General features: G+C 41.0%; 1 protein-coding gene across 1 annotated transcript in view; it reads right to left on the reverse strand.

Annotated features, from left to right (window-relative positions):
* Nucleotides 1–22,982, reverse strand: part of TTC1 (tetratricopeptide repeat domain 1) — a 57,134-nt gene that overhangs the window by 21,737 nt on the left and 12,415 nt on the right. Inside the window, exons 3-5 of the mRNA XM_012808983.2 lie at nucleotides 9,723–9,783; nucleotides 7,918–8,030; nucleotides 2,950–2,986 (exon numbers count right to left, since the gene is read on the reverse strand). Of these exons, the coding sequence (XP_012664437.1) occupies nucleotides 2,950–2,986; nucleotides 7,918–8,030; nucleotides 9,723–9,783 (211 nt within the window). The remainder of the gene's footprint in view (nucleotides 1–2,949; nucleotides 2,987–7,917; nucleotides 8,031–9,722; nucleotides 9,784–22,982) is intronic.

A 22,982-nucleotide genomic window follows, 5' to 3' on the forward strand; every position in this document is an offset into this window, starting at 1 on the left:
TTTTTTTTTTTTTTTTTTTTTTTTTTTTTTTTTGAGACAGTCTTGCTATGTCGCTCTGGGTAGAGTGCCATGCCGTCATAGCTCATACAACCTCAAATTCTTGGGCTCAAAAGTGATCGTCTTGCCTCAGTTTTCAGAATACCTGGGACTACAGGTGCCTGCCATAATGCCTGGCTATTTTTAGAGATGGGGGTCTCACCTTTGCTCAGGCTGGTCTTCAACTCCTGAGCTCAGGCAAGCCACCCACCTCGACCTCCCAGAGTGCTAGGATTACAGACATGAGCCACCACTCCGGCCTCATGATTTGATTTCTTTTTTTTGTCACCCCTGGTAGAATGCCGTGGCATCACAGCTCATAGCACCCTCCAGTTCTTCGGCTTAGGCAATTCTCTTGCCTCAGCCTCCCGAGCAGCTGGGACTAGAGGTGCCCACCACAACATCCGGCTATTTTCTTTGTTGTTGCAGTTTGGCCGGGGCTGGGTTTGAACCCGTCACCCTCAGTATATGGGCCTGGCGCCCTACCCACTGAGTCACAGGCACTGCCCTGATTTTTAACCATTTAAAAATATAAAAAACATTTTCAGCTTACATGCTATATAAAAACAGGTGGCAGGCTGGAATTGGCTTGTGGCTGTACTTTGCTGTACCCTGGTCTACACTCTAACTCCTGGGTTTTGCCTATTTGTCCTTCACCCAGTCCAGAATATGCCAAAAACAGCTCAAGTGCACGGTAAGAGTAAGAGAATTTGAAGATATAAAGATTGAGGGAAAAGAGTCTGGTGGCAGACTTTACCATTCTCTTTTTTTCTAGGCTTTGAATACTAAGCTAAGAATAGTAAGAATACATTTCTACCTAAATCCTCACTGTTCCTTCAAACTACTATTTCAGCACCAGAAGGTAGCTGTTGCATAATTCCCTTTCCTTATTCAGCAGCAGCTGCCCTTCTAATAATCCTTGCTGTGTTTTGGTTAAAGTATCCTGCATTTCTCCTATTCCCTTCTTTTTTTTTTTTTGAGACAGAGCCTCAAGCTGTCCCCCTGGGAGAGTGCTATGGCTTCACTGCTCACAGCAACTTCCAACTCCTGGGCTCCAGCGAGTCTCCTGCCTCTGCCTCCCAAGTAGCTGGGACCACAGGCACCCGCCACAACGCCCGGCTATTTTTTGGTTGCAGCCATTATTGTTGTTTGGTGGTTCTGGGCTGGATTTGAACCCACCGCCTTAGGTGTATGTGGCTGGCGCCTTAGCCACTTGAGCCACAGGCGCCGAGCCCTCCTGTTCCCTTCTGAGCTGATTCATTTTCCATTAGAAAGCAATGTCCTGGCTCTAGAACTTTTTCTCTTCACACACCCTTAATTTTTATTCATTCATGCATAAAACATTTATTTACTACTTATTATATCCACCTAATATAATAAATCTTTAGGTTATAGTGGCAAACAAGACAGACAGGTCCTTGTTTCCATGAAGCTTTATGCTACTCTAGTAAGAGAGACAGACAGACAGAAAATTGTGTATGTGACCCTCTATACAAATAAACCATACTAACTTCAGTGTAATTTGCCAATGGGTACAGTGCAGAGTATCTGTAACAACTATGTCCAAGCATAGGAATATTAGTTTAAGCAAATCCAAAAACAAATTTGGAAAGCACTTTGTTTGGAAAACACCTTCTGTCCTTTGCTCTCATTTTCTAAGCAGGCTCTTCTTACCCTTAGGGCAACAGATAAAAATGAACAGTTTCTCATGGTATACTGTGGTAACCAAGCTCACAAGGCATTTTCTCACCATTTGGTTACACAGAAAGCAGCTCTGAAAATCAGCAGCCTGTTTCTAAATTTAAACCCTTTCAAGCCCACACATTTCACATAAAGGGACTAGGTTAAAAACCTTCTTCCAAACAAAACAGTACATTCAGAATTAGTTCCAGACCAAGACAGTAACAGGTCAGCTGTCGTTTGCTAGATTATAATGTAGTAAAAGTTCCATTCAAATACTATAAAGAAATGCCAAGTATGAAGAAAAGAAAGCCAGTAGAGAGGGTACCAAATTAATTAATGCAAGGTGAAAAATCCATGTTTAATGTGAGAGGGGACCTGGATACCATGTAAGGAAGGGTCTCTTGGCTTTTTTTTTTTCTTTGCTCTGCTTGACATGCTGCAGAGGGTTCTTTTCAATTCTACGATTCTTCAGAAAGTATTATCCCAAGAAGGAAAACTGTAAAAATACAAAAATATAATGCGTAGCTAAAAAAATTCATGAGACACAAGCTCAAAAGCTTCTGTACAGCTAAGGAGACAGCAACCAAACCAAATATACAATCTACACAATGGGAAAGGATATTTGTATGTTTTGAATGAGACAAATGCTTAATAACTAGGATCTATGGAGAACTTAAATTAATCCACGTGAAAAAAGCCAACAATCGCATATCGATGGGGAAGAGGGATGAACAGAACCTTCTCTAAAGAAGACAGATGAATGGCTAGCAAACATATGAAAAAAATGCTCATCATCTCTAATTATTAGAGAAATGCAAATTAAAATGATGGGGCGTGGGCTTGAAGACTTATCAATGTTATATCTGAAGAGACTACCAATTCATTAAGCGCAACTGTCCCTCACCACAGCTCTGTGGTCCTGTGGTCCTTTGGATCTGTGTCCCTCCAAACACACAGATCCAAACCTCCATGAGTTCTGTTGCCAAGGTAGCTTTGAATTTTTCTTCCCATAATTACTAACATAGGAGAAACTGGTTGAAGTATTTACCGAAAAGCATGCTTACTCTAAGATGAAAACTGTACAGTATCTGAAAATACTGAATTCTAAAGCTTCTTTAAAGGGCCCAGAGGAGGGTACACCCGTGCACACCTGACCAAAAGCCCCTCTCTTTGTCTAGATGAGATAATGCTCTTATATTTTAACATGTAGTAAGACAAAAAAAGTTGTACCTTTGCTGCAGTCCTTAATGGCCATCTCTTTCTTATCCTAAAGAGAAAAACAACATTAATATGTGCTACCCTAGGATTTTTTTTTATTTTTTTATTTTTGGACACAAGATCTCACTCTGTCTCCCAGGCTAGAGTGCCACGGTGTCAGCCTAGCTCACAGCAACCTCAAACTCCTGGGCTCAAGCAATCCTCCTGCCTCAGCCTCCCAAATAGCTGGCAATATAGGCACTCCTCATGATACCTGGCTATTAGGGATGGGGGTCTCGCTCTTGCTCAGGCTGGTCTCGAACTCCTGAGCTCAGGGGATCCACCCGCCTCAGCTACCCAGAGTGCTAGGATTACAGGCCCAAGCCACTGCTCTGGCCCAATAAATACTTTTTTTTGAGACAGAGCCTCAAGCTGTCCCCCTGGGTAGAGTGCTATGGCATCACCGCTCACAGCAACCTCCAACTCCTGGGCTCAAGTGAGTCTCCTGCCTCCGCCTCCCAAGTAGCTGGGACCACAGGCGCCCGCCACAACGTCTGGCTATTTTTTTTTGGTTGCAGCCATCATTGTTGTTTGGCGGGCCTGGTCTGGATTCGAACCCGCCACCTTAGGTGTATGTGGCTGTTGCCTTAGCCACTTGAGCCACAGGTGCCAAGCTAATACTTGTTTTTTTTAAAAAAAGAACTGGACTCTAGTCCCAGCTCCAACCCTAATTTTCTGTTTAACAATGGTTATGCTACTTCCCCTCACTAGGGCTCAGTTTCTCATCTAAAAATGAGTAGGTTAGGCCCAGTGCCAGTAGCTCAGCGGCTACGGTGCCAGCCATGTACACCAGAGCTGGCAGGTTCGAATCTGGCCCAGGCCTGCCAAACAACAACAACTACAACCCCCCCCCCCAAAAAAGAAGAACCTCATTTTGGGCAGTGTCTGTGGCTCAAAGGAGTAAGGCACCAGCCCCATATGCTGGAGGTGGTGGGTCAGCCAAAAACCATGCACACACAAAATATATAAATAAATAAATAAATAAATAAAAACGAGTAGGCTGGATTGAATAGCATATAAGATATCTTCCAGTTTTAAAATGTCTATTTTCTCCAAATTAGAAGTTTTCTGCAATATTAAAAGATATTATTTCAAATAAATGTTCTATCAAATATTTTGCAGAATACGGGAGTGATGTCAACAAAATTGCACTTCAGGATTTAATCAAAGTTACTTGCAGGATGGGAAGTGAATACTCATTGAGTATGGGCTATCTTTTTAGAGTGATGGCAAAGTTCTGGAAGTAGGTAGTAGTGATGATTGTGTGGTATAGTGAAGGTATTTAATGCCACTGAATTGTGTTGTCACACACCATGTAACAATGTTTTAGTCAATGAGGACTACATATATGAGAGTGACCCCATAAGATTATAATGGAGCTGAAAGATTACTAAAACCCAGTGAGGTAACAGCCATCTAACATCACAGTACAACACATTTCTCATGTGCCCAGGAGATGCTGGTGTAAACTGATTATGCTATCAGTCACATGAAAGTATAACACCCACAAATCATGTACACTACATAATATTTGATAATGATAACAAAAGACTGTTACTAGTTTACGTATTTATTGCACTATACTCTTTTTTTTGAGAGAAAGAGTCCTACTCTGTTACCTTGGGTTGAGTACTATGGAGTCATAGTTCACAGCAACCTCAAACTCTTGGGCTCAAGCAATCCTCTTGCCTCAGCCTCCTAAGTAGCCGAGACTATAGGTGCCTGCCACAACATCCTGCTAGTTTTTCTATTTTTATTAGAGACAGGCTCTGGCTCTTGCTCAGGATGGTCTCTTCCTGAGCTCAAGCAGTCCACCTGCCTTGGGTTCCTAGAGTGCTAGGATTACAGGTGTGAGCCACCACGCCTGGCCTATTTTGTTTTATTTTTTTGAGACAAGAGTCTCACTATGTTGCCTTTGGTAGAGTACCATGGCGTCACAGCTCACAGCAACCTTAAACTCTTGGGCTTAAGCAAGTCTCTTGCCTCAGCCTTCCAAGTTGCTGGGACTATAGGTGCCCGCCACAATGCCTGGCTATTTTTTGGTTATAGTTGTCATTGTTGTTTAGCAGTCTTGGGCTGGGCTCGAACCTGCCAGCCTCAGTGTATGTGGCTGGCACCCTACTCACTGAGCTATGGGCGCCGAGCCTATACTTTTTATTGTTATTTTAGAGTATACTCAACTAAAAAGTAAAAATTAACTGTTGGCCCAGCACAGTGGCTCATGTGCTCAATCCTAGCACTCTGGGAGGCTGAGGTGGGACGATCACTTGAGCTCAGGAGTGCAAAACCAGCCTAAGAGTGAGGCCCTGTCTCTACCAAAAATAGAGTTAGGCTATTGCCATGGCAGTCCAGCCTGTGCAACAGACTTAAGACTGTCTCAAAAAAAAAAAAATGTTAACTACAAAATAGCCTCAGGATGAATTCCAGGAGAAGGCATTGGTGTCATAGCAGCTGACAGCTCTGTGTGTGTACTGTCCCTGGAGACCTTCCAGTAAGACATGACATAGACGTGGAAGACAGTGATATTAATGATCCTGGCCCTATGTAGGCTCAAGTTGAAGTGTGTGTGTCTCTGTCTTAGTTTTTAACAAAGCAGTTTAAAAAGTTAAAAAAAAATTGAGAATAGAAAAAAGCTCATAGAATAAGGATATAAAGAAAATATTTTGGGGTAGTTGTACAATGTGTTTATGTTTTAAATGAAGTGTTATTACAAATGAGTCAAAAGGTTAAAAAAATTATAAAGCAGGGTGGTCCTGTGGCTCAAAGTAGGGCGCCGGGCCCATATGCCGGAAGTGACGGGTTCAAACCCAATCCTGGCCAAAAACTACAAAAAAAAAAAAAAAATTATAAAGCAAAAATCTCCAGTATGCTAAGGTTAACTTGTTATTAAAGAAAATTTGTTGGCTCGGTGCCTGTGGCTCAAGTGGCTAAGGCGCCAGCCACATACACCTAAGGTGGCAGGTTCTAATCCAGCTCGGGCCCACCAAAACAACAATGATGGCTGCAACCAAAAAATAGCCAGGTGTTGTGGTGGGCACCTGTGGTCCCAGCTACTTGGGAGGCGGAGCAGGAGACTTGCTTGAGCCAAGGAGTTGGAGGTTGCTGTGAGCTGTGATGCCATAGCACTCTACCCAGGGGGATAGCTTGAGGCTCTGTCTCAAAAAAAAAAAAGAAAAAGAAAATTTGTTTAATAATTTTAGTGTAACCTAAGTGAACAGTGTGTTTATAAAGTATATGAGAGAACACTAGGCCTCCTAGGCCTCCACATTCACTCGCCACTCACTCACAGATTCAGAGCAACCTCCAGTACAGGTGTGCCATTTTTAATCTTTTATACTGCATGGTTACTGTACCTTTTCTATGTTTAGATACACACATATCTTTAGTTGCCCACACTGTTCAGTACAGTAACATGGTATACAGGTTTGTAGCCTACGAGCAATGCACTGTATCATATAACCTAGGTTTGTGTAAGGGCACAATTTGATGTTTGCACAAGGATGAAACTGTCTAGTAACACATTTTTTAAAACCATGCCTGTTGTTAAGCAATGCCTGACTGTACTTTTTTTTTTTTTTTTAAAGCAGTTTTTGCCCGGGGCTGGGTTTGAACCCACCACCTCCAGCATATGGGGCCAGCGCCCGACTCCTTTGAGCCACAGGCGCCGCCTGCCTGACTGTACTTTAAAATGGACAATTTTATGTCCATTTTAAAACAAACAAGACAAAAAAGGTTCCAATGACAACTGGGAAACTATATTTTATCTCTTCCCTAGTTCATCATACCAATTCAAATTATTAAAACCTTCAAATTATTAATACTCAAAGAAGTCCTATAGTAACCTGCATAACTCTATAAGAAAACAGAATAGATCTGTCTTTTTGGATGAGGATGGGCATTTTTTCAACTTATCACATTTCCATAAATAGAAGATACAAATTTTCCAATGTTTCCAAAATAGGAATAGATCTTTACAATTTATGTGTATACCTGATGTGGTGGTATTTCTTGTATGACTAGAAGTGATTATTAAATTGCTGTGCATCTTACCATCAGTTGGCCTCTTCAAATCACAAATTACGTTATTTTACTACAGAATCCTTTGGGGTTTATAGTCTACTGACACCTCAGGGGCCTCAGGTGCTGTCTGCTGCTCAGAGTGGTAAGTCTCCAAATCACAACTTATTTGTCATCTTTTCATAATTTTTTTTGATAGTTTCACTTTGTTGCCCTTGGTAGAGTGCTGTGGTGTCACGGCTCACAGCAACCTCCAACTCTTGGGCTCAAGCGTTCTCTTACCTCAGCTTCCTGAGTAGCTGGGACTACAGGCACCAGCCCCAACGCCCAGCTACTTACATAATTTTTATATAGACAAATGTCTATATAAAACAATGCACGTAATATAGAAAGATAAATCTATCCATACATATTATAATAGGTCCCTGACACCTATTTTGCATTTAAGGGCACCTTTCATCCTAACTGTTGGACACTTCTTCCAATGTTCATACTTTCAGGAGAAATATCAGAATCTTGGGAATAACCCTAGGGCTTCAATCAGTATTTATTTCCCTGTGCCTTTGAATCTTTATCTTGAATTCCAGAGGTCTAAAATAAGCACTGATAGCTATTCTAGGACATGCACTACTTGTCTCTTTGCTTCATTAACCTGCCCTAGTTTAGTGAAAACTTTGCGAGCCTTCCTTCCATGAAAGTATTCACTCAGCTACATTAATGAGGAATGTTAATAGTAATCTAACTCAAGTTAAAAGAAGTTGTTTTTCTATCTTCCCTGCACCCTTTCTATTAGGGAAATATATGGGCAAGAAAAGACAGATAGCAACTGTAAGCCCCTAGATGCTAGTTTGGGGACAGAAACTCCCCTATGAGAACACTGCAAGTCTATGTGCTTCTTAAAAAGTGAAGGTCAAAGATTCATACCTGTTTCATCCTCGCGGCAGCTCTATTTGAAAACAGAATAGATCTGTCTTTTTGGAAACAGGATGGGCACGTCTCAAGGGCTCGACTATAAGAACTTTCAGCTTCTATATAATCTGAGAATGATAAGATAGAGGATGAACAATCATTAAGATTTCACTCCTGATGGTATTATATTCCATATGGTCTCAGAATGCATAGTTTGCCATTCATGGGACAAAGGTTTCAAATAGAAAGATGGTCACAGTCTATTAAGTTCTAGGCAGTAAAAATCATTTCCTCCTTTCCTCTCTCTCTGAACAAACAGTGCTCACTTGTGCCAATCTCACGAGGCATGTGTGGTGAACTGACAGCTGAACATGTTGTTAGTGAAGAGCCCTCAACGCTCAGAAGTCCTACCATGCACTAAATGTTCAGCTTTCATCTGGCTTAGCAATTTAGAAAGGAGTTTTTAATGGAGGTTAGGGAGCTAGACAGATGAAAGAAACTAAACTCTGGAATCCATGGTCTGGGACGAAGAAAAAAAATTCTGTGTATATATTTTCATTAAGGCTGTTGTTACGCTTTCATACAGTCAACTTGGCCAAAACTGAAGCTGTGAAATATCAGGAGAGAAATATTTTGTGGAACTTTAAGTAACAATGTAAAAATCAATTCAATTTAATTCAAGACTTTAAAAGAGACAATGGTGATAAAGTTATGTATTCATTGTTAAATGGAAAATTATGGTCAGGATACTAAGAGAAAATAGCCCACTTACTCCTTCTTGGGTTTAAAATAATAATATATGAAGAAATGTGCTTTTAAAATTAGAAGCATTAGTTCTGTTAGAAAAAAGGAAATAATTTCTAAGATATAATAAAAATATTAAAACCTGAAAATAGGGAAAAATGTTAATGTTCCTTGATTTCTGAAGTCTATACAGTTTAAGGTCTGAAAGAACGCTACTATAAGATCAAATAGTTTCCCCAAATTCTTGGAAGGACTCTAAGTAAATTTAGGAAATGTGGAAGGACACAAAAGACGAACATCTCCTTAAGCTATCTAAAGAAAAAGGCACATAGAACAGTAACCCTTTTGGGCAGTGCCTGTGGCTCAGTGGGTAGGGTGCTGGCCACCGGCCCCATATACTGAGGGTGGTGGGTTTGAACCCTGTCCTGGCCAAACTGCAACAAAAAATAGCCAGGCGTTGTGGCAGGCGCCTGTAGTTCTAGCTACCTGGGAGGCTGAGGCAAGAGAACTGCCTAAGCCCAAGAGGAGGTTGCTGTGAGCTGTGATGCCACAGCACTCTACTGAGGGCGACAAAGTAAGACTCTGTCTCTAAAAATAAAAAAGATAAGGAACCCTTCTGAAGCAGTATGGACAAGGGAAAAAAGGAGCAACCGAAGACCAGGCAAAGTGCTTCCCTAGCCAGGTGCAGTGGTCGGGCTCACTATTATAGAACTGCAGCAAGTGAGAAAAAGGGGACCCCACTTTTACTGCAATGCAGCAAAAAGTCTCGTAAAATATACAAGGATAGTGTCTCCAAAGCAATAGCTGAGAATTCACCCCTGATTTCTGGATTAATAGACGGTGATTTTCAGAAAAGAAAAACTATGCCTGTGCCAGAAACATATGGTTAACTGGTCACAGTCAGCTAAGAACAATGTGCCCTGGTAAAAACCCTAAAATTCTAAGAAGCAACATTACATTGCTGAGGTGCTTGGGCTCGCTAGTTGTTTCCAAGTGTTCTTTAGAGCTTCGTCACAGACTCTAAAACTGGATGAGGAGTCCATGAGGAGACGTCGGTCCTGAAAGAGTGATCTTACCTCCTTTCTTAAACTGCTCGTTTCCCTCCTCTTTTAGTTTAGTACTCTCTTCTCTTCTTTTCTGAAAGAGACCAGAGAATTAAATAATTTCTTATAATATTATAAATGAACTTCCTCTACACACAAGTCTGTTTAACAGGCAGCAACCGGGCTTTTAAGAACTGAATCAGTGGCTCGGCACCTGTGGCTCAAGTGGCTAAGGTGCCAGCCACATATACCTAAGGTGGCGGGTTCGAATCCAGCCCAGGCCCACCAAACAACAATGATGGCTGCAACCAAAAAAAAAGGCCAGGCGTTGTGGCGGGCACCTGTGGTCCCAGCTACTTGGGAGGCTGAGGCAGGAGAATCACTTGAGCCCAGCAGTTGGAGGTTGCTGTGAGCTATGATGCCACAGCACTCTGCCCAGGGTGACAGCTTGAGGCTCTGTCTCAAAAAAAAAGAACTGGATTAGTTTTCCCTAAACCTCAGACAGTGACAGTGGGAAAACAGATGTCCCTCTGGCTAAGTATCAATTGTATTTTTGTTGTTTAGGACACAAAACCTAGGTTTTCTTGGCATGTTCTTTGCTATCTATGTTTGTATTTTTTGCATGGAATCTTAATTCAGGTATCATTTAATTTCTATTCAGTCAGAAATGAAACTAAATAACATTGCAATTGGTTTGCATACCAGCGTAAATTCAAATTCTAGGTTATTACATGATCTTGGACAAGTTTCAAAATCTTTCCAAGACTTAGTTTCTTCATCTAAAAAATGAATCTTTAATTAGTTCTGTGGACAAATGTTTTTGGATTAATGTGATAATGTATGTAAAGCCACCAATACAGTGACTAGTCAGAACTCAATAAATAATAAGCTATTACATTTCTGTAAAATAAGTAATTAAATACTGTGTGAAAGAGGCACATAGAATGGTGAGAGAAAGCAGTAGAGAAAACAAGCCGTGTCTTCAAGGTCAGGACAGTAAGCTGTTAGCAGGCTAACATAAAGAAATTTGAAGAAACCTAAATAGCTTCTTCCAACTCAGAAATTCACACAGATGGCCAAACACCCACCAAACACAAAGGCAGAGAGAAACTTACCATGCAAAGCAAAGACCACACTTGCTGAATCCAAGCACGTTTTCTTCCTAACATCTTAACAACATGGTTGGCACAAGCCAAACTGGGAGAAGATTCTTTTTTTTTTTTTTTTTTTTTTAACAGATAATCCCCTCTAATCTCTCTCCTTTTCCTTTCCTTTCCTTTTTTTAATTTTTAAAGAGATAGGGCCCTGTTATATTGCCTGGCTATCGTACAGTGGCTATTCAAAGGCACAGTCATAATGTACCGTTATCCTGGGTTCAAGTGATCTTTTCTTCTTTCTGAAGCTTCTGATTAAATAAAAACTTTAAAAGGAGTTAATATAGTTATCAGGGTATTTAATATATAGGAGAAGCCTAGAGCCTAAACAGTTGGTATTAACATTAGAAACCAAAGCAAAAATATTATTTCTCTTGAGAAGATTTGTAAATGTGCTATTGATGAGCTCAAGGTGTTTCCCAAATGCCTTATTAATATACTCTGGGTGAAACAGTGTATTTAATGAATCTCAGTAAAGAAATTAAAAGGTAAGTATAAACTGAATCCAATTTTTATGGCATCTATAAAATAGCAGATACATACAACAGATACAAATCATAATTCATTTAAGATATAACATATGAGGAAGGGCTATTCTAAGGAAATGAAGAAAAACAAAACAGGTAGTGGTGATGGTGGGAATCAGAATAGAAGAATGTGGCCGTATTTGCTTAGAACTACCCATAAGAGAGGTGCTCGGATTGTAACGATCCCTACTGCATTGTTTAGGGTTTGGGGAAGCAAGCCAATGACTCAAGCAAATAATTTTAGGGGACAGGTTTATTGGAAAGATATCAGGGGTCAAATGAGAGGCTTAGAGACCAGGCAAACAGGTAGAACTCAAGGCAGCTCTTTTAAGCCAAGAAGCAGAAGTACGAGTGCCTTTTACTGAGAGAGTCTATCCACGACAGTGCTGCAAGGGTAACAAAAAAATTCTAACCATTCCCTTTTCTTTGTTTCACTTGATCTAGATGGATCTTCATTGGAAATACTCAAAGTATAGGTCAAATGATTTGACTGTCAGAGAATGGAGGGACAGGGGCTACTGCCACTCAAGATTATAACACAGGCGAATTCCTCCAAACAAGAAGGGGATTGGAGGCCTGGTGGTGGCTCACGCCTGTAATCCTAGCACTCTGGGAGGCTGAGGCGGGTGGACTGCCTGAGCTAATGGGTTCGAGACCAGCCTGAGCCAGAGTGAGACCGTGTCTCTAAAAATAAATGGGCATCGGGGCAGGCACCTGTGGTCCCAGCTACTTGGGAGGCTGAGGCAAGAGAATCGCTTGAGCCCAGGAGTTTGAGGTTGCTGTGAGCTATGATGCCATAGCCTCTATCGAGTGTGACAAAGTAAAACTCTGTCTAAAAAAAGAAAAAAAAAAAGAGGGGGGTTGGATACTGTAGAGTCAGGAAAACAGAATAAATCCAGTTAAATTACTTGAAAAATGGAAATTCTTTAGAGAAGGGCAAGTCATCAAATTATGAGAGCTTACTGCTCATCTTTAAGAACTTTCTGTTTCCTCTGCTTTTCTCAAGCAACTTTCTTATCCATAAATCTATTCTTTTTTCTTTCCCCCACAATCTATTCTGCAGAGTCATCTCATCTGTAGCTCTATGGACAGATGAATCACCCAGACTGTCAGATCAGGCTCTTGTAAAGTGTATTACGAGAGAGAGTGTGTGTGTTTTAGGAGACCAGTCATTCTTCAGTAAATTTATAACATCAGGTTCCCAGTGGGCAAAGCCTAAACCCAAAGTACACTCAGAAAGGAATTACTGATAAGGGGCAGCCAGCTGGAGAAAAAGTGCACCGTGTCTTTTTAACTGGGAGGACTAAAGTTGAACTAGCGAAGTGAAGGGCTCCAGAATGGAATTCTGAAGTTAATTATTCTAAGGAAGGCATCTTATTATTTTGACCGATAAAACACAACCCAGTGGCCCATTAAAGCAGTAAATACTGAGAAAGAGCGCTTCTTCCCTCTCCACAGATTGTATAAAGTGAGGATTAATATAATTATTAATATCATGTTGAACATCTCCTTGGAAACAGCTAAAAATAGCACCCGATAGAGAAAATTGAACTATTTCCCAGAGGTGCCAAGAGCTCTGTACCTGATCCTAGTACAAAGACTGGAGTTTATTCTGCAGCCTGAAAATACCCTTTCTCCAAAGGGCGACATGCATAACTAGATAATGTTAGTGAAATTCCAGGACAGTCTACAGTGTACAGGTCTTCACAAGCTGAGGGCCAGGAGCCTTCACACACATAGAGCTGGTTGTGCTCATATTCTGCAGCACTATCAGAGGCAAATCTTTCCAGGTTTTGTTCCATGAACAGAAGCTTCTAGCATGGTTAGAAGCCCTCTCACACGCCTCCACAATGCCTTTTAACACATTCCAGAGAGGCCTCACAGGGAAACAACTGCTTCTGAATTACACTTCCACAGAAATGACACCCAAAGAAATTTTGCAGGGCTCTACTCAGTATTCCTCCCCATCACAGGAAACTAAGGGGGACATGATGACATTATTCTGCATTGTAAGTCATTAGAGAAACTGTCAGGGAAACCCCCAAATAGACAATGCTCTTGACAACATTTATTTCAACAGTTATTACTGCAAGTGCAAACTTCTCAGCTTGGTATTCAACATTTAGTACAACCTACACCAGTACAGCCTCTTGCTGCTTAAAATCTGCTGTCCCATAGATTAGCTCATTTGCTTTTCAAGACAATTCTGAGAAGTAAGCATGGAGGTCTTTACCCATTTTACTGAGAGAGTCAAGATTCAGAAATCTCTTGTTCTTTATAGTAAGTACATTAAGCCTACCTAACCTATTTCACATTACTACCAAATACAAGGTATCTCTTCTAGACAGTCTCATCTTACTATTGTCTCTCAAAACTTACCATGCCTACTCTTAATTCCATTTGTTTGTTTATGCATCCCCACCTTGGAATGCTTTTCCACAGAATAATGCTTCCATATCCTCCACCCAACTCCCCACACAAAATTTTCTTTATTTTTCAAAGTCTAGTACAAACCATATTTCCTCCCCAGGGCCACCTTTAACTTCCTTTCCCACAGGATCTTTCTTTAAATGCAGACTGTACATACTGCTTCTAATCTGAGAATTCAATTCTGCCTTACAGATCTAAAAAAAAATTATAAAAACAATAAAAGCATTGCAAAAAGTTTGGACTATTACTTAATGCTTAAATGGTTTCATGGATGTGGAATGCTTTTAAGCTCCCCGAGCAAATGAGGCTCTTCTTTTCTACTATGTTCCAGGTACTGAGGTCCCCAGGATTTCCTGCTCAGGCTTCCTTAGCCCACGTCCAGGTTCGGCATGGGCCTTTCACTTAGATCTGTCCTCCCAAGAGTGACCTTTGTTGCAGGTTTACATAATAGTCTGGGTGCAATATTTTGTACTTTGCCTGCCCTAGACCTAGAGTTGGCTGTTTCTCTAAGGAATATTGGATCCTTTTAGTGTGAAATGGTATTTAGAAATCAAGATCTGGGTGCTAGTGTGCTCAGTGTTACTAGGGTGTTTCTGCTTTTGGGTTCTCTCAGTGAAGAAACCCAGCAAAGACATCTCAAAAAAAAAAAAAAAAAACACCAAAAAACCCCCCTAAACCAAACCAAAACAACTCCCAAACAAAGAAACCTCCATGAATATAAAGAATATTTAATAAGTGAAATTCAACAGCACAGGAGTCTTCCTTACTGTCTCCCACAATGCAAACTTTAGCTCTCAGAATAGTAATATATTCACTAATTTGCTCTATTCTATAATAAACAAGAGTTTCAAAGTGGCTTGGTGCCATAGCACAGTGGTTACAGTGCCAGCCACATACACTGAAGCTGGTGGGTTCAAACTCGGCCGGGCCAGCTAAACAACAATGACACCTGCAACCCAAAAATAGCTGGGCATTGTGGTGGGTGCCTATAGTCCTAGCTACTTGGGAGGCTAAGGTAAGAAGATGGCTTAAGCCCAAGAGTTGCAGGTTGCTGAGAGCTGTGATGCCATGGACTCTGTCTCAAAAAAAAAAAAAAGTTTCAAAGTTACTATACAAATATCACTACCAACAATAAAACCATTATATAATGTTTAAGGTTTCACTGCAGTTCTTTCTGACTCTAAAAGTGCAAAGAGTAGGTGTCAAAGTTACTGAAATTATCTTCTCTAAATAATCAAGTTGTTATAGTTACATTAGTTTGTTTCTGTTTGTAATCAACTTTAAGCCTTGATTTTTTTTTATCCTTTCTAATTTATTTATTTTTTTTTTTTGAGAAAGAGTTTCACTATGTCAACCTCGGTAGAGTGCCGTGGCGCGTCACAGCTTACAGCAACCTCTAACTCTTGGGCTTAAGCAATTCTCTTGCCTCAGCTTCCCAAGTAGCTGGGACTATAGGTGCCTGCCACAACACCCAGCTATTTTTTGTTGCAGTTGTCATTGTTGTTTAGCCGGCTTGGGTTGGGTTCGAACCTGCCAGCCTTGGTGTATGCGTCTGGCACTGTAACCACTGTGCTATAGGCACCGAGCCTAGTTTTATTTTTTGAATGTGTAAAATATTTCCATGGCTTAATGCTCAATACTATGTTTTAATTATTATTATTTTTTTTGAGACACAGTCTCAAGCTGTCACTGTAGGTAGAGTGCCGTGGCATCATCACAGCTCACAGCCACCTCCAAATCCCGGGCAAATGATCCTCTTGCCTCAGTTCTTTCTTTTTTTTAGTAGAGACGGGAGTCTTGCTTTTTGCTCAGGCTGGTCTCAAATTTGTGAGCTCAAGCAATCCACCTACCTCAGTCTCCCAGAGTGCTAGAATTACAGGTGTGAGCCACCGCACCCAGCCTCTATGTTTAATTTTTGATGTAGCAAACTAGGGAGGCTGCCAAATCCTCATCCCTAAAAATCAACTATAAAACTAGACAAAATTATAAAACCAAACCCTGCAGTGCCCTGAAAACTGACTAAATGTTTACAAAGTAAATAATACTTATTCATGAGAAACTACTGAATTGCAGGAAAGAACCATGGAAATCTGTGGCATACTTGCCAGGGACTGCGTCCACTCTTTTCCCCAGCATTCAATGGGTAATTCTAACAGTGCAAGGTAGGCTGTGACTAACCAGCCGATGACAAAATAATCCATGGCCAGTGGTGCTATCAGTCACAAGCAGCAATGTGAGTGGCAAGCAAATGGACAAGGTCAGGGTTTTACTAGTCTGAGGCTGTAGTCCCTGCTGAGAGCTAGCTAGGACCCACTGACTAGTCAGAATTGTCACAGGGAGATATAGGAAGAGACCATCATAGAGGTGCTTGGGAAGCTCTCCAAATATCCCTGGCTGCCTGGAGATGGTGCCCGTTTGGGGGATGACTGAGAGAGCTGAAGCTACCCACACGTGCTTGTACTCACAGAGCCTGTGGACATGCACAGAGGACACACGGGAGGGCCCAGCTGGGCCAGACTGGAAAGCGCCTGGATTTTGAATGTACTCCGATTTCACACATTGATCCACACAGGGGGTGAAGTCCTTACTGGTTTGAGGTATTGAACATACATCTATGACCAGGTATTGGCTGACCACTAAGCTACTAAGAGGACAGGAAAAGCCCCAAGAAAGCTGAGGTAGGTGGATCACTTGAGCTCAGAAGTTTGTGATTGCAGTGAGCCCTGCATTCCTGCCTGGGTGACAGAGCCAAGACCCTGTCTCTAAAAAATAAAAATAAAAACAAATAATAAAAAAAGGATTTCAAATTAAAAGTTAATATGGAATATTTTACTTAGGAAATGGTTTTCAACCTTGAAGGGGCAAATACCATGTGTTCATGTGTTCAGTAAAGATTTTCAATTCCATTGGGCGTAGTGGCTCATGGCCCAGGAGGAAGGGTCACCTGAGCTCAGGAATTCAAGACTAGCCTGAGCCCGAACAAGACCCTGTCTCTAAAAACAGCCGGGTGTTGTGGCGGGAACGTGTAGTCCCTGCTACTTGGGCGGCTGAGGCAAGAGAATCGCTGGAGCCCAAGAGTTTGAGTTTGCTGTGAACTATGATGCCATTTCTACCAAGAGTGACAAAGTGAGACTGTCTCAAAAAAAAAAAAATTCCTACTTCAGTAATGACAGTTATTTAACACATTTATAGCACATAATGCATAACATTCAGGCACTGTGCTAAGTTTCAGGGAATGTATAGTACACAGGACAGATAAAGCTCGAACTACTGCCTCCCATACTTACATGCGAACTAGAGTATGTTGATAAAACACGAAAGTATCTAAAATAAAAATACAAGGATACTTACATGTCTCCCTACCTCAGCCACAAATTTCTTGACAGGGGAAACCATTTTCTTTAAGAAAATTAATTTTGACTATTTATTGTGGGCACTAATAAATGCTTGCTGAACAAATGACTCCAATTCCAGAATTACCCTGGAATTTGTATCATATATGGGTTAAATTTCATTTATCCAAAAAGGAAATGGGGATGGAAACCATCACAAATGTCCTTTCTGAAAAATGAAATTAAAAAATCAAGAACTTAAAAATTAGTTTTTTTGGCTTGGCGCCTACAGCTGACAGCTAGAGTGCCAGCCACATACTCTGGGCTGGTGGGTTCGAACCCAGCCCGGGGCCTGCCAAACAACAAGGACAACTACAACAAAAAAACAGCCAGGGCTCGGTGCCTGTGGCTCAAGTGGCTAAGGCTCCAGCCACATACACCTGAGCTGGCAGGTTTGAATCCAGCCCAGGCCCGCCAAACACAATGATGGCTGTAACCAAAAAAATCACCGGGCGTTGTGGTGGGTGCCTGTGGTCCCAGCTACTTGGGAGGCAGAGGCAGAAGACTGGCTTGAGCACAGGAGTTGGAGGTTGCTATGAGCTGTGATGCCACAGCACTCTACCCAGGGTGACAGCTTGGGGGTCTGTTTCAAAAAAAAACAGCCAGGTATTATGATGGGCGCTTATAATCCCAGCTACTTGGGAGGCTGAGGCAAGAGAATCCCTTAAGGCCAAGAGTTTGAGGTTGCTATAAGCTGTGACGTCACGGCACTCTACTCAGGGTGACATAATGAGACTGTAAGCAAAAAAAAAAAAAAACTAATTTTTTTTTTAGTTTTGTCCAGGGCTGGGTTTGAACCTGCCAGCCCTGGTATATGTGGCAGGCACCCTACTCCTTGAGCCACAGGTGCCACTCAAAAATTAGTTTGTTTTTTTTAAATGAGAGCCAGGTTCTAAATGTAGCTTAGATAGAAAGATTCTCCCTCGTGACTTCTTAGAGGGACTATGAAAGTGACTTGTGGAAAGAAGAAATGTGTCTTTTTTTTTTGTTTGTGAGCTGAGTCTCAAGTTTTTGCCCTTGGTAGAGTGCTGTGGTGTCAAAACTCAGAGCAACCGCCAACTCTTGGGCTCAAGTGATCCTCTTGCCTCAGTTTTTCTAATTTTAGTAGAGACATGATCTAGCTTTTGCTTAGGCTGGTCTTGAACTTGTGAGCTCAAGCAATCTACCCACCTTGGCCTCCCAGAGTACTAGGATTATAGGCGTGAGCCATCACGTCGGGTCAACAATTAGTCTTAATAAAATAAAAAGGAATTTAAAAATTACATATTGCTTTGTGTAAAGAAGATTCTCCAGGTTTGCCGCCTGTGGCTCAGCGGCTAATGACAATGACAACTACAACCGAAAAATAGCCGGGCATTGTACCTGTAGTACCAGCTACTTGGAAGCTGAAGCAAGAGAATGGCTTAAGCCTAAGAGTTTGAGGTTGCTGTGACCTGTGACGCCACGGCACTCCATCAAGGGCAACACAGTAAGATTTTATCTCAAAAAAAAAAAAAAGATGCTTTATGAAGAAGATAAATTACTTTATAATACTGGTTAAGATGAAAATGATATCCTAGTATTGCTAAGTGAAGACTATCTGTTAAAGCAAATAAATAACAACAGCTTGGCTATAATATTACCTTGCAAATTCATATTTTCTAGCATAGTAATCCTACTTGCTTAGATTATCTATTCTAGATTTGATGTCTGAGTCCATGGCTGTGTAATTCATTCAATGAGGTAAAACTCCATATTACAGTTTTCACCCAGAAGCAGAGACTGAATAAATAGCAGATGAATGTGAAGTTTTCGTATCAGTGCCTTACATCATGCTATAAACCTTATATGGATTAATTCTCTTGTTTAAAATACAATATTAGAAGTAGTTGGAATTATTTGTTGAATAAAAACAACAAAATTGGCTCGGTGCCTATGGCTCAAGCGGCTAAGGCACCAGCCACAGCCACCTGAGCTGGCGGGTTCAAATCCGGCCCAGGTCCACCAAACAATAATGACGGCTGCAACCAAAAAATAGCTGGGCGTTGTGGTGGGCGCCTGTAGTCCCAGCTAATTGGGAGGTGGAGGGTGGAGAATCGCTTGAGCCCAGGAGTTGGAGGTTGCTGTGAGCTGTGATGCCTAAACACTCTACCGAGGGTGACAGCTTAAGGCTCTGTCTCCAAAAAAAAAAAAAAAACCCTAACTGAAGCTAAAGAACTTCAACTGATATCATTTTAAATCTTAGTGTAACCAGGCAAAAATATTAGAAAGTACTCCTCTAAATCCTTCTCCAACAGAGTCTATAAGGACATGGCTGACTAGAATCTTCCTTTCACTTTAGGTCAGTGAATACAACATAAACATATTTGACTCGGAGCTATCAAGTATATGTTCCTTCCATCATTAATAAACAATAAACACTTGCATTAAATACCTTAAAAATAATCTCTTAAATAATCCTATAATGAGCATGTGTTTAATAGACAAAAGGGGAGAAGACAACAAGCTTCAGGCCACCAACTGGAGAGCCAAATTATTCATCTTTCAGCAGCTCTCTGCTTCCCTCTGCAGCTTTATGAAGTAATTGCTACAAAGTAAAACCTGTCATATATTTAAGTCAAGCACAGTACCCAGAGATCAATAATCTGAGGAAAAAGGAAAGGAAAGAGAGCTACATACTCACTAAAGTGCTGGAAAATGGAAGCCCATGCAACAAAATGTTCTGCTTTAGTCCTCTCTAGGTGGAACAAGAAAACCACACTGGGAACGCAAATCCTGAAAGGGCTAGATACCAGTACTGCAAATTATTCGGAAGGGAATTCTTTACCACCCCCGACCCCTCAAAAGTTTTCAGTTTTGTTTTTTTTTCAAATCAGACATTGTTGGCTTTTCACACATGGACCCATTTGTTCTTTCCACTAGTCACTTTTATAGGCCCTCTAAGAAGTCACGAGGGAGGATCTTTGGGTCTAAGCTACATTTGGAACCTGGCTCTCATTAAGTCTTATCCTTCTGAGGAAGTATGACTGATCTCTGAGGAATTAATCTTGGAAATATTTCCTGGATTCTTTACTCAGAAAATTCTATTTCCTAAGACTCGTTAAATTTTCTATTTCAGTATTGCTTAATTTCTGCCTAAAAGTTGTTCTTAGACCTTGAGCACAGATGTGGGTAACAGAAACCTGCTGTGTAGCGCTGATGTTGGATGCAGTCAGAATTCTGCTTAGGGTAATCCTTTTTGTCTTGGATGCTTAGTCGTCTGTGTCTATCCAGCTCTCTTTTGCACAGTTTCTTCCTGTATCAAAATTTCCTTTGGATGCCTGTTAACAAAGTAGATGCCTGGCAACCACCTCACAGACTTGTGTTATCAGACACTTCTTGGGCTTAGCATGGTTAATAAGGTTCCTGTGATTCTTAGGCACAACAACGTTTGAGAATCACTGATCTACACAGTGATCTTCCTTAATAAACACAAGAAATAATGACTGCTACTGTAACTTTTCTACCACCAAATATTACAAACACATCCCATTAACTTCCAAATGAGCAAGAGACCCTTATTTCCTCCCCAATTTAAACTCAGGATCAGAAATCTAAAGTCCTTTCCAGGCAGGTCATAAATTCTACGACTTGATTCAATTATTTGCCAATAGCATTAAGCCTAATAGTGGTACCTCTAAGAAGTGGTTAAAAATGGTAACCTTAAGGCCAGGCACGGTGGCTCACACCTGTAATCCTAATACTCTGGGAGACCACGGGGAGGGCACTGCCTAAGCTCAGGAGTTTGAGACCAGCTTAAATAAGAGTGAGACCCTGACTCAAAAAATTAGCCGGGCATTGTGGTGGGTGCCTGTAGTCCCAGCTACTTGGGAGGCTGAGGCAAAAGGCTCACTTGAGCCCCAAAAAGGATCACTTGAGCACAAGTGTTTGAGGTTGCTGTGAACTATGACACTAGGACACTCAACCAAGGGCAACGAAGTAAGACTCTGTCTCAAAAAAAAAAAGAAAAGAAAAAAAAGCTGGGCATTGTAGCAGGTGCCAAGTAGTCCCACCTACGTGGAGGCTGAGGCAAGAGGATAGCTTGAATCTAAGAGTTTGAGGTTGCTATAAGCTATGACGTCACGACATTCTACTGAGGGCGACAAAATGAGACTCTGTCTTTAAAAAAAAAAAAAGGCAACCTTAGTTCCAAAGCATGCTTATTAAAAATGAAAGGAAAGGGTAGCTCTTGTGGCACCAGCCCCATATGCCAGAGGTGGCAGGTTCAAACCCAGCCCTGGCCATAAGGAGTCTAAAAAAAAAAAAAAAAAAAAGAAAGGAAAGAGAAACAACAAAATCAGAAATGGTTTCCTCATGAAGTTAATAGGAATATGCAGGCCACTAAAGAAGTGACTGCAAACGTTCTGGAAATCATCAATAGAGTATTCCCTGCAAACATGCCCACAGTTACATACAATACACTTAGTAAAGATTATGGAAATGATGCTATGAAGTGGCAGAAACATGGAAATTCAAAGGATTAAGGAATTTAGGAAAAATGACAGGGATAGGCAAGGGAATGAAATATAACTTCTGTTCTAAGTTGAAGCTTCTCTCTCCTAAACTTTGACAATGGTCCTTTGTTAAAGAGAAAACAGCCTTAAAGAATAATCCTTTACATTTTCAGAGCCTAATAAAAATGTTTAAAATTCCAGTTACCATGTGTTCAGAGTCCCTGCTCACCATGCAACAGAACTTTGGATACCTTAGTTAAAAGGATCTATGTACGTAAATACCAGGTACAAACAACTGGTGACAGGGAACAAGCCCATTAAAATAACTAATCTGCATTTTGACTTAACAAATAAACAACTTTTTTGTTTGCAGGTGAGAATCTTTTTTTTAAAAGAGCCCTATTTATGGAAATAGGTAAAGAGTATACTTATTTTGAGATAAAAGCAAACATAATAAAAAATCTAAAACCTAAGAGTAGTCTACTTTTAGTAACTCAGAGAAAAAGCATGTCATTCAGTTCATGCTCAGATATCCACTATCATTAAGAAGGCTGCATTACTCTTCTATTGCCGTACAGCAAATTACCACAGATTAAGTAGCTTAAAACAACACAAATTTATCTCAAGAGTTTCCAGACATGGTTAACTGGGTTCTTTGCTCAGAGTCTCTGCCAGTGAAATCAAGCTGTCAGCTGGGGCTGAAATTTCATTTAAAACTTGGGGTTCTTTTTTAAGTTCACTATGTGTGTTTATGGTCGTAGGAGAAAGGCCCTCAGCTCCTTGGGGTGCCACCATTCGCCATCTGTGACCCTCTTCACATCATGGTGGTTGCTTCTTCAAAGCCAACAGGTGGAAGTCTCTACTGACTTCCTGCAGGCAAGAATTAAATCACCAGGCTCTCAGTGAACTCAAAGTCCATTCACCTTCTTTATATCAGTAAAGTGCACCACCATCCATCCAGTGCTGAAGCCAAGGAATCATCCTAATTTCTCATTCCATCCCTCCAATCAAATCCACCAGTATGTCTTCTCAATTTCACCTCTAAAATATATCCTGAAATCATTCACTTCTCTTCTGATCCATAGTTCAAGCTGCCACCATCTTTGCTTGGCTACTGCATTAGGCCCTAACTGGTCTCCAATGTTCCATTCATGTCTTTCCCCTGTCCTCACACCCTCTATTCTAGGCACAAAACTGAGATTCTCTTATTAAAATGTCAGTAACTTCTGTCTCTCCCCTGGCTTATAATTACCTACCTGTTTCTTACTGCACTTGGAATAAACTTCACATTCTTTACCTTGGTTTACTAACTGTTCCA

Source organism: Otolemur garnettii, unplaced genomic scaffold (genome assembly GCF_000181295.1).
Source record: "Otolemur garnettii isolate 467f Iridium unplaced genomic scaffold, OtoGar3 scaffold00003, whole genome shotgun sequence".
Classification (NCBI taxonomy): Eukaryota; Metazoa; Chordata; class Mammalia; order Primates; family Galagidae; genus Otolemur; species Otolemur garnettii.